Source organism: Nerophis ophidion, linkage group LG28, assembly GCF_033978795.1.
Source record: "Nerophis ophidion isolate RoL-2023_Sa linkage group LG28, RoL_Noph_v1.0, whole genome shotgun sequence".
NCBI lineage: Eukaryota > Metazoa > Chordata > Actinopteri > Syngnathiformes > Syngnathidae > Nerophis > Nerophis ophidion.
Window position 1 is genome coordinate 20,409,019 of NC_084638.1, and position 11,534 is coordinate 20,420,552.

At 41.5% G+C, this 11,534-nt stretch overlaps 2 protein-coding genes across 5 annotated transcripts in view; one reads left to right on the plus strand and one right to left on the minus strand.

The window, feature by feature from the left end:
• Positions 1 to 293: 293 nt before the first annotated feature.
• LOC133545489 (gastrula zinc finger protein xLCGF3.1-like) lies at positions 294 to 7,144 on the minus strand. Its single transcript, XM_061891133.1, has 2 exons — positions 6,812 to 7,144; positions 294 to 4,887 (listed from the first exon to the last, which is right to left on the minus strand). The coding sequence occupies exon 2, from the start codon at positions 4,838 to 4,840 to the stop codon at positions 3,803 to 3,805; it is 1,038 nt and encodes a 345-aa protein (XP_061747117.1). The 5' UTR covers positions 4,841 to 4,887; positions 6,812 to 7,144; the 3' UTR covers positions 294 to 3,802.
• LOC133545409 (gastrula zinc finger protein XlCGF57.1-like) overlaps positions 7,126 to 11,534 on the plus strand; it is a 53,191-nt gene continuing 48,782 nt past the window's right edge. For all 4 annotated transcript variants that reach the window (XM_061890973.1, XM_061890969.1, XM_061890976.1 and 1 more), the window contains exons 1-2: positions 7,126 to 7,259; positions 9,608 to 9,841. In XM_061890973.1, coding sequence (XP_061746957.1) covers positions 9,619 to 9,841 — 223 coding nt within the window. In that variant the 5' untranslated portion in view covers positions 7,126 to 7,259; positions 9,608 to 9,618. The remainder of the gene's footprint in view (positions 7,260 to 9,607; positions 9,842 to 11,534) is intronic.

The following is an 11,534-nucleotide window of genomic DNA, read 5'->3' on the forward strand; positions in this document are numbered from 1 at the left end:
GGAACTGCGGCCTAGGGTGTCCTGGTGCCAAGTGCACATATGGACACCCTTATGTTTGAACATGGTGTTTGTTATGGACAAACTGTGACGAGCACAAAAGTCCAATAACAAAACACCACTCGGGTTCAGATCCGGGCGGCCATTCTTCCCAATCACGCCTCTCCAGGTTTCACTGTCGTTGCCAACGTGAGCGTTGAAGTCTCCCAGTAGGACAAGGGAATCACCCGGGGGAGCACTTTCCAGTACTCCCTCGAGTGTTCCCAAAAAGGGTGGGTACTCTGAACTGCCGTTTGGTGCATAAGCACAAACAACAGTCAGGACCCGTCCCCCCATCCGAAGGCGGAGGGAGGCTACCCTTTCGTCCACCGGGTTGAACTCCAACGTACAGGCTTTGAGCCGGGGGGAAACAAGAATTGCCACCCCAGCCCGTCGCCTCTCACTGCCGGCAACGCCAGAGTGGAAGAGGGTCCAATCCCTCTCGAGAGAAGTGGTTCCAGAGACCTTGCTCTGCGTCGAAGTGAGTCAGACTATATCCAGCCGGAATTTCTCGACTTCGCGCACTAGCTCAGGCTCTTTCCCCCCCCAGTGACGCGACGTTCCACGTCCCAAGAGCTAGCTTCTGTAGCCGAGGATCGGACCGCCAAGTGCCCTGCCTTCGGCTGTCGCCCAGCTCACAATGCACCCGACCTCTATGGCCCCTGCTATGGGTGGTGAGCCCATTGGAGGGGTGACCCACGTTGCCTCTTCGGGCTGTGCCCGGCCGGGCCCCATGGGAACAGGCCCGGCCACCAGGCGCTCGCCATCATGCCCCACCTCCGGGCTTGGCTCCAGAGGGGGGCCCCGGTGACCCGTGTCCGGGCGAGGGAAATCTGGGTCCATGATTTTTCTTCTTCATAAATGTCTTCGAGCTGCTCTTTGTCTGATCCCTCACCTAGAACCTGTTTGCCTTGGAAGACCCTACCAGGGGGCTTTATGCCCCCGGACAACATAGCTCCTAGGATCATTGGGACACGCAAACTCCTCTACCACGATAAGGTTGCAGCTCAGAGAGGAGGTGTGCACGTCTTGTATCTCCAAACTAAGTTAAGTTTGTGTATATCAGTAGCTTTGGTTCTTTTTTTCACGATGCATATTTTGTCTTCTATTTTACGCACCATCACTTTTGGTTACCTCCTGTTTGGATTGTTTTTGTGAGTAGATTTCCGCAGTAAAAGAAGCGTTTTACTCAGCGTCCTGCGCATCTTTGGGTTCCTCTACTTTGTTGAACAGCACCCTGACAGAAGGAGTTTCTCCAAAATGCAACACCCTTTGGTGGACAAGTTTGGGATTAAAGGCTATACATATTTAAAATGAAAGTGACAAGTTGTAAATAAATGGATGGATGTACAGTAAAGCTCTGTGAGATGACCCAACAGATGATTGCTAAAGTCACACATTTGTATAAAAGACATCTGCTCAAATGATGTACGAAGTACATTATAATATGCTTCCAGAAGTGGTCCAGAATATGTTTCAGATGTGCACCAGTAAACATGAACTAAGAGGGATTTATGAGTACTCAAAAGCAAAGGTGTGAACACATGTAAAACAAATATGTACATCATATAAAGGAGTTCATCTACAAACCCTGTTTCCATATGAGTTGGGAAATTGTTAGATGTAAATATAAACGGAACATAATGATTTGCAAATCCTTTTCAACCCATATTCAGTTGAATGCACTACAAAGACAACATATTTGATGTTCAAACTCATAAATTGATTTTTTTTTCAAATAATAAACTTACGAGTTTCATGGCTGCAACACGTGCCAAAGTAGTTAGGAAAGGGCATGTTCACCACTGTGTTACATCACATTTTCTTTTAACAACACTCAATAAACGTTTGGGAACTGAGGAAACTAATTGTTGAAGCTTTGAAAGTGGAATTCTTTCCCATTCTTGTTTTATGTAGAGCTTCAGTCGTTCAACAGTCCGGGTCTCCGCTGTCGTATTTTACGCTTCACAATGCGCCACACATTTTCGATGGGAGACAGGTTTGTACTGCAGGCGGGCCAGGAAAGTACCCGCACTCTTTTCTTTACGAAGCCGCGCTGTTGTAACACATGCTGAATGTGGCTTGGCATTGTCTTGCTGAAATAAGCAGGGGCGTCTGTGAAAATGACAGCGCTTAGATGGCAGCATATGTTCCAAAACCTGAATGTACCTTTCAGCATTATTGGTGCCTTCAAAGATGTTTAAGTGACAGTAAGTGCTGGCTTTTGAACATTGCGTCGATAACAGTCTGGATGTTTCGCTTCCCCTTTGTTCCGGATGACACGATGTCGAATATTTCCAAAAACAATTTGAAATGTGGACTTGTCACACCACAGAACACTTTTCCCCTTTGCATCAGTCAATCTTAGATTATCTCGGGCCCAGAGAAGCCAGCGGCGTTTCTGGATGTTGTTGAGAAATGGCTTTTGCTTTGCATAGTAGAGCTTTAACTTACACTTACAGATGTAGCGACACACTGTATTTAGTGACAGTGGTTTTCTGAAGTGTCCCTGAGCCCATGTGGTGATATCCTTTAGAGATTAATGTCGGTTTTTGATACAGTGCGGTCTGAGGGATTGAAGGTCACGGTCATTCAATGATGGTTTCCGGCCATGCCGCTTATGTGGAGTGATTTCTCCAGATTCTCTGAACCTTTTGATGATATTATGGACCGTAGATGTTGAAATCCCTAAATTTCTTGCAATTTGACTTTGACAAATGTTGTTCTTAAACTGTTTGACTATTTGCTCACGCAGTTGTGGACAAAGGGGTGTACCTCACCCCATCCTTTCTTGTGAAAGACTGAGCATTTTTTGGGAAGCTGTTTTTATACCCAATCATGTCACCCACCTGTTCCCAATCAGCCTGCACACCTGTGGGATGTTCCAAATAAGTGTTTCATGAGCATTCCTCGACTTTATCAGTATTGCCACCTTTCACAACTACTTTGTCATGTGTTGCTGGCATCAAATTCTAAGTTAAAAATTATTTGAAAAAAAACAAACTATTATCAGTTCGAACATCAAATATGTTGTCTTTGTAGCATATGCAACTGAATATGGGTTGAAAATGATTTGCAAATCATTGTATTTCGTTTAGGGCTTCACGGTGGCATAGGGGTTAGTGTGCCTGCCTCACAATACGAAGGTCCTACAGTCCTGAGTTTAATCCCAGGAAGGGATCTTTCTGTGTGGAGTTTGCATGTTCTCCCCGTGAATGTGTGGGTTCCCTCCAAAGACATGCACCTGGGGATAAGTTGATTGGCAACACTAAATTGGCCATAGTGTGTGAATGTGAGTGTGAACGTTGTCTATCTGTGTTGGCCCTGCCATGAGGTGGCGACTTGTCCAGGGTGTACCACACCTTCCGCCCGATTGTAGCTGAGATAGGCGCCAGCGCCCCCCGTGACCCCCCAAAATGGAATAAGCGGTAGGAAATGGATGGATGTATGTATTTCGTTTATATTCACATCTAACACAATTTCCAAACTCATATGGAAACGGGGTTTGTATAACATCATTAATAATTAAAGATGATTTCTTAATATCGCTATACACATAAAAAGTATTTGTAACATGTTTTGTCCTTTTTTTCTCACCTTTACAGTCAAAGTGTTGTGTTCATTTTTAAATAAAAGTACACAATGCATATTAAAACATGTACTTGACTGAAAAAAGCGAACATCTATATCTAATCTATAAATGTTAGAATCTATGTGCTGATGTTGTTAAAAGTATTGACGTTTTTTTTTTTCAAATCCTGCATCTTCATGTGCTGCTGCTGTTCTCACTACACTTGTGTTTCTTACACTGCTTCTTATAAAAGAATCTTTCACCACACACACTGCAACTCCACACTTTCTCACCTGTGTGTGTTATCATGTGTACTTTCAAATGCGAACTTTGTATAAAACTTTTACAACATACTGAACAAGTATAAGGTTTTTCACCAGTATGTGTTCTCATGTGCCTTTTCAACTCACCACGTTGTATAAAACCTTTATGACGGACTAAACACGACAAAACTTTTTCTCCAGTGTGTTTGCTCATGTGTGCTTTCAAATAGACACTTTGTGAAAACCCTTTACCACATTCTGAACAGATAAAAGGTTTTTCACCAGTGTGTATTCTTGTGTGTCTTTCCAAATACTTTTGTTCGGTGTATTTTTTACCGCAAATTGAGCACATAAAGGTTTTTTCTCCGGTGTGTATTCTCATGTGTGCTTTGAAATGGTGCCTTCGAACAAAATCTTTACCACAGATTGAACATGAAAAAGGTCTTTCTCCAGTGTGTGTTCTCATGTGTACTTTCAGACGACAATGGTATTTAAAGGTTTTGTCACAGTGAGAACATGTGAGGTGAGTGTTGTCAGTGTGACATGTCTTATCATCTTTAGAGTCTTCATCATCAGTGTCAGGAGAGTGTGACGTTGTGTCCTCACTATCTGATAGTGGAGCTAAGAGCTTGTCTGCTTGTGATCCTCCACAGTGGTCTCCATCAGCTTCTGTTGTCATGTGTTGTGTTGAGCTGCAGCTTGGAGGCTCCCCCCCTCCCCTCTCCTCACTTTCACCTTTGACTTCATCATCTTCACTCTTCACAGGGACACCAGCCACTGGCATCTTGGTGACATCAACCTCCTCCAGCCCTTCAAGATGCTCTCCCTGCTGACTGATGCTGTGTTCCTCCTCTTCCTCTTTAAAATGCGGTGTCAGTTGGTCCTCCTCTTCCTTTTTAACAAGGGGGATCAGTGGGTATACCTCTTCTTTCTTAATCTGGGAGGGCTGTGGCTCCTCTGTTCGCATCATGAAGCTCCACTTCTGTTGCTCAGGGTGAAGATGTTCTTCACAGACGTCTGCAAGACAAACACACCATCTCTGCTCAGTCATACAATGCTTTCAGTTATTTTACATGCACTTAGGAAAAACAAATTATTGTATGAACTGTCTTGAAATCTCAGTGACGCACAAACACGCTGCTCTTTACAACATTATTCACAGGAAAAGAAAAACAAACAAGGACGACAGGACTTTTTACAATCGATAGATGATATGGTTTAAAATGGATTTTGTTATATATTATTTCATACAGAATTACTAATAGAACCATTTTAACCCTAACCCTAACTCCTAATTTAGTTGCTGCAATATGCAGTAAAATGTTACATCATTTCCAGTATTATTTTCTACAAAAATATAACGTAACCAGATATTAACAGTAAATAAACAAGTACATTAATAATAATTGTTTCGACAAAATAATACAATTAGAAATGACACAATATGACACTGCTTATGTCAGCTGCTAAATTAGGAGCTTTTGTAACCAGTTTTGAAATTCTTCTATCACCATTCATATACCAAATGATATATCGTGACTTATATTTTTATTAGGATATATTTTTAGGTCATATCGCCCATACCAAACATTGGTTCGCAGAGTCATTTGGTTTGGCCCACCAAATATATTTATTTTTTTATATTCTTCTGATGTGTGTGTATGTTTAAAATGTGGTATTACTGTTCTACATCATGTGGAAGTGTCATGTCATGGCGTTGGTGTGCTTTTAACTAAGGGTGTGACGATACGGTCAGCTCACCAAAGGATACTGGATATTGGCTACCGGAAGTAGCAGACGATGTGAGCGTGACATCACGGGTTGTGGAGCTCCTCACATCCGCACATTGTTTACAATCATGGCCACTGGCAACGAGAGCGATTCGGACTGAGAAAGCAACTATTTGCCCATTAATTTGAGCGAGGATGAAAGATTTGTGGATGAGGAAAGTGAGAGTGGAGGACTAGAAGAAAAAAAAAAACTAGACGGCAGAGCGATTCAGATGTTATTAGACAAATTTACTAAGATAATTCTGGAAAATCCCTTATCTGCTTATTGTGTTACCAATGTTTTAGTGAGATTATATGGTCGTACCTGTACAACCTGAAAGTCGGAGGGGTGTGGCCACGGGTGTGGTGATCGCCAGTGTGTCCGCGGGAAGCCACGTTTCTCGACGAAGCGAAGGCGGACGGTGGGGCCGGGCTGAGATTTTTTTTTTTCCCCCCTCCTCCACGGTGGAAGCATCCGACGATCGGGGGCGGCTGGTGGGAGGAGGCAAGATAGTCCGCAGCTGCCTCTTTGACAGGCGCAGGAGGAACGACGCAAGCTCTCCGCTCATGTCTACGGTAAGAGCCGACTTATTACCACCATTTTCTCAGAGAAACCTGCCGGTTGACATGTGGTAGGGAACCATATTCGCTTGACCGCTCCGTTCCATAGTAAAGCTTCACCGTCACCGTTTGGGAATGTAAACAATGAAACACCGGCTGTGTTTGTGTTGCTAAAGGCGGACGCAATACACCGCTTCCCACCTACAGATTTCTTCTTTGATGTCTACATTTTTCATTGAACAAATTGCAAAAGATTCAGCAACACAGATGTCCATAATACTGTGGAATCATGCGATGAAAAGAGACGACTTATAGCTGTGAATGGTGCTGGAAAAAAATGTCCTCTACAATGCGTGACGTCACGCGCACGTGTCATCATACCGCAACGTTTTAGCATGATACTTCTGCGCGAAATTTAAAATTGCAACTTAGTAAACTGTTAAGATTTCATCATTGATATATAAACTATCAGACGACGTGGTTGGTAGTAGTGGGTTTCAGTAGACCTTTAAAATGAGCAAGATATGTAAAAATGACATGTTATTAATAATGTTACTACATTACATATATACTTCCAGTGTGTATTTAAAATGTGTATTTAAAACACTTACATTGGATCTCTGCTTTGATGTGTCGATCACTTCCGCCTCTCTTTGTTAGCAGCTAACAAGCTAAGCTAACCAGCAGGCTCGGCTCGCACGTCAAAGTGCACACATACTAATGTATCCACATACAAACAATTAATAACGACGTTTACTCTGTTAAACGACACACATGTGCACATGTACGTTGTAATTAAGACCAAGAAACCATAATAACCAAAACAACGTATTCTCCGTCAGACGCCAACTTGTTTCGTTCGTCCTACTGTGTGACGTCATCGAGGTGTTCTCAACCGCGGAACAAATGTTGGCCAAACACGTGTTTCACTGGGACAATAGTGAGTGGTGCACACTTCCTTCGCCCGGCCACAGAACAACAAAAGTCCCATTTAAGAGTTGCTGGTGTAACAATAGGAAGAATATATTCCACTCCTCTCTTCTACACGCGGCTTATGAGGTAATATACATTATATATTTTAATATTATTTATCTATTTACCTGATATGTTGTTCGAAGCTAACGTGCTAGCGTTAGCCCGCTAGCAGGCCTTTGTAGCAAAATATTAGCGTTTTTTTTTTCTGAGGAGCGTATTTTATATGTTCTCTGTGAGAATTATATTGACTTATTTAATACTTTAACCTTTTTTTTGTTGTATATTACAGTCACGCTTAACATCATTAAATATTTGTTACTAGAAAGGAACGAACGTTTCGTAATTTAAGTCTGGAATAAGTCACATCTTATTATAATAACAATAATACTAATAACACATTTTATTTGCTGTAGCGCTTTTCAGTGTACTCAATGATGCATTACAGGATAAAAATACAATTATTACATTTATTTTTATTAATATGACAGTGTAATATAATGTATTACACATACATTGCAGTGGTCTGCTTTGTATTGGTGCTAACTTTATTAACAATGAATACAAACTATGTCATTTGCACGCACTTCTATTACCTTGATGACATCCATCCATGTTACTACCGCTTGTCCCTTTTGAGGTTGCGGGGGGGGGGGGGGGGGATGCTGGAGTTTATCTCAGCTGCATTCGGGCAGACATATCATGGAAATTAAATCAACTCATGCTTGTTATTACGAATACACTATTTGGAAAATTGTAAGCAATTAATGCTCATTCAGAGAGACAAAAATAAATATTTAATAAAATAAATGTTAAAAATTAAAAATGGCTTTAATATACTGCACGCAAATTGAACATGCGTCAAAGCATGAGGTACCCAAACATTCTAATATGCATATATATATATATATATATATATATATATATATATATATATATATATATATATATATATATATATATATACATCCATACATACATTATATTGCCAAAAGTATTTGGCCCCCTGCCTTTACTCACATATGAACTTGAAGTGCTATCCCAAAGAATTGTCCAACATGTTTTGGTATCCTGGAGCATGCAAAGTCTCTTTCACTGGAACTAAGGGGCAAAGCCCAACTCCTGAAAAACCAACCCCACACCCTAATTCCTCCCCCACCAAATTTCACACTCGGCACAATGCTGTTGGAAATATAGCGTTCTCCTAGCAACCTCCAAACCCAGACTGGTCCATCAGATTGCCAGATGGAAAAAGCATGACTCATCAGTCCAGAGAAGGCGTCTCCACTGCTCTAGAGTCCAGTGGTGACGTGCTTTACACCACTGCATCCCACGCTTTGCATTGGACTAGGTGATGTATGGCTTAGATGCAGCTGCCCGGCCAAGGAAAGCCATTCCATGAAGCTCTCTGCTTACTGTACGTGGGTTAAATGGATGGTCTCATGAAGTTTGGAGCTCTGTAGCAACCGACTGTGCAGAAAGTCTTTGCACTATGTGCTTCAGCATCTGCTGACCCCTCTCTGTCCGTTTAGTTGGCCTACCACTTGATGGCTGAGTTGCTGTTGTTCCCAAACTCTTCACTTTTCTTGTAATAAAGTTGACTTTAGAATATTTAGGAGTGAGGACATTTCACAACTGGATTTGTTGCACAGGTGGCATCCTATGACAGTTCCACGCTGGAAATCACTGAAAGCTGCCCATTCGTTTACAAAATGTTTGTAGAAACAGTCTCCATGCCTAAGTGCTTGATTTTATAAGTGATTAGAACACCTGATTCTCATCATTTGGATGGTTGGCCAAATACTTTTGGTGATATAGAGGGTATATATCTTCTCACGCCAGCACATTTCTTAAGGTGTGGGTGAGGTTCAACCAACATACTATCACACGGCCGCACTCGCTGGCACTTGTTACACGTGCTTCACTGCACTTCTGTTTGTATTCTGTCAGGTTAAAAATTTTGCTTTCGTAGAAGGAAGAACAAGGAGAGGGCATTGCGCGTAAAAGTAAAGCCAACCGGCCACAGCTCTGCAGTCCTGGTCACCGTTGATGTGAGGTGGGACTATTTTGGAGGTGCACATCAAGGTTGGCTGGTAGGTTGTTAGTGGGAGGCGTGAGTTGGCGTCACTTGATGCTGCAGCACAATGACACTTTTATACGTGCAGACTGACTTCATGCAGTCATCACGGTATTAAAATCCCAGCAGGAGGTTTTCTATAAGTTGTTCCTTTTTATCAATAATTAATGTAAATGTGGAAAACAAGATCAATTACACAATTCATAATGATCAATAACTGATGATTATTCCATATATTTTCCAAGTGGACTGACACCACTTCACCACAAAGTGGTGTCAGTCCACTTGGAAAATATATGTGATAGACTTAAAAATATTTGACACGTCTGAGCTGAAGTTTGTTTGTGTTGTTTTGCAGACGTCCAACAGATGAACGCTCGCCAAGAAGAACGTCCCCTTCAGCAGCAGGTGGATCCACAGCCCCCCCACATTAAAGAGGAAGAGGAGGAAGTGTGGATAACTCAGGAGGAAGAGTGTCTTCTAGGGCAGGAGGAGGCTGATCTCAGCAAGTTTCCACTGACTGTTGTCTCTGTGAAGACTGAAGAGCATGAAGACAAACCACCTGAGTCCTCACAGCTTCATCACAGTCCAAGTAAGCACAACATCCACATAACATCTAATACAATGTTTGTGACACATGTTCATCTGGGGGCCACATTTATGACTAAGAATGGAGATATACTTGCTTTTTAACACCACCATTTAAAAATGAATGCTCATCAATCGTGTGAATTAGCGAAGTGAATTATATTTATATAGCGCTATTCTCTAGTGACTCAAAGCGCTTTTACATAGTGAACCCCAATATCTAAATGACATTTAAACCAGTGTGGGTGGCACTGGGAGCAGGTGGGTAAAGTGTCTTGCCCAAAGACACAACGGCAGTGACTAGGATGATGGAAGCGGGGATCGAACCTGGAACTCTCAAGTCGCTAGCACGGCCACTCTACCAACCGACAGGGCGCTTGCTCCCGCTGACGTGCCTCAAGTGATGGCTTGATAAGAGCAAACTGTCACAATAAACAAAAAAAAACACCGGCGGAAAGCAATAATCGATAAAAAAACAAACAAACTGGAGTTTTGACCCGGAGAAGGCAGGTCGGTTAAAAAAAAAAAAAAAAACTCTGCATCCCAGGGACGCGCGGACTTACAGAAATGCACGTCCTTTATGACTTCAATGCGTAAAAAGACATAAAAAGTGTGTTAACACCAACACTGGTTATTAATGTGATTATCAGACAGCAGTCATTTCCATTAGACAATATTCAAATATAGGTGGTAGTGTTGTAACCATACCAATATTTTGGTACCGGTTCTAAAATTGTTTTGGTACTTTTATAAATAAAGGGGACCACAAAAATGGCATTATTGGCTTTATTTTAACAAAAAAACTTAGGGTACATTAAACATATGTTTATCATTTTATTTAAGTCCTTAATTAAAATAATGAACATACTAGACAACTTGTCTTTTAGTAGTAAGTAAACAAAAAAAGACTCCTAATTTGTCCACTGACGTATGCAGTAACATATTGTCTCATTTATACACTTATTATTTTGTCAACATTATTAAGGACAAACTGTAAAAATGGATTATTAATCTACTTGTTCATTTACTGTTAATATCTGCTTACTTTCTCTTTTAAAATGTTCCGTCTACACTTCTGTTAAAATGTAATAATCACTTATTCTTTGGTTGTTTGATTCTTTACATTAGTTTGTGGATGATAACACACAGTTGGGTATCAATCCGATACCCGGTAGTTACAGGATCATACATTGGTCATATTCAAAGTCCTCATGTGTCCAGGGACACATTTCCTGAGTTTATAAACATAATATACCTTTTTTTAAAAACGAAAGAAGATGTTGTGATGTCAACAAATATCGACGTAATCATAGTAGTATCGACAAGGTACTGCCGATGGTAGATGGACATTAGCCGCTAGCTAGCTAGCCATGTCTTAAAGCACCTCTTCCTGAGGGAGTTTCAGTGTTATATCTTCACCTTTTTTTTTTTACTTTTTACACCAAAATGTGTCCGTTCTCCCTTTTTTGTCTACACACTGTGTCTGCTTGTAAGTACTCCGTGATTGTGTGCCGCCGAACATGCTCGTCTGCTCGTAAACCAGCAATGTCACAACGTGACTTCGACGCATGACACGTGGGATAACGTGAACAGTTGTGGAACTTTCTAACGAACACAGTATTGCGGCCAAACAGCTCAATTTTTGTTTCATCTGACATCACAAGGACAAAGATAAGACCTTCAAGAGGAAAGTTCTG

Excerpts from the sequence above, each read along its gene's own strand:
- LOC133545489 (XM_061891133.1), bottom strand. The coding sequence starts at position 4,840 with ATGATGCGAACAGAGGAGCCACAGCCCTCCCAGATTAAGAAAGAAGAG.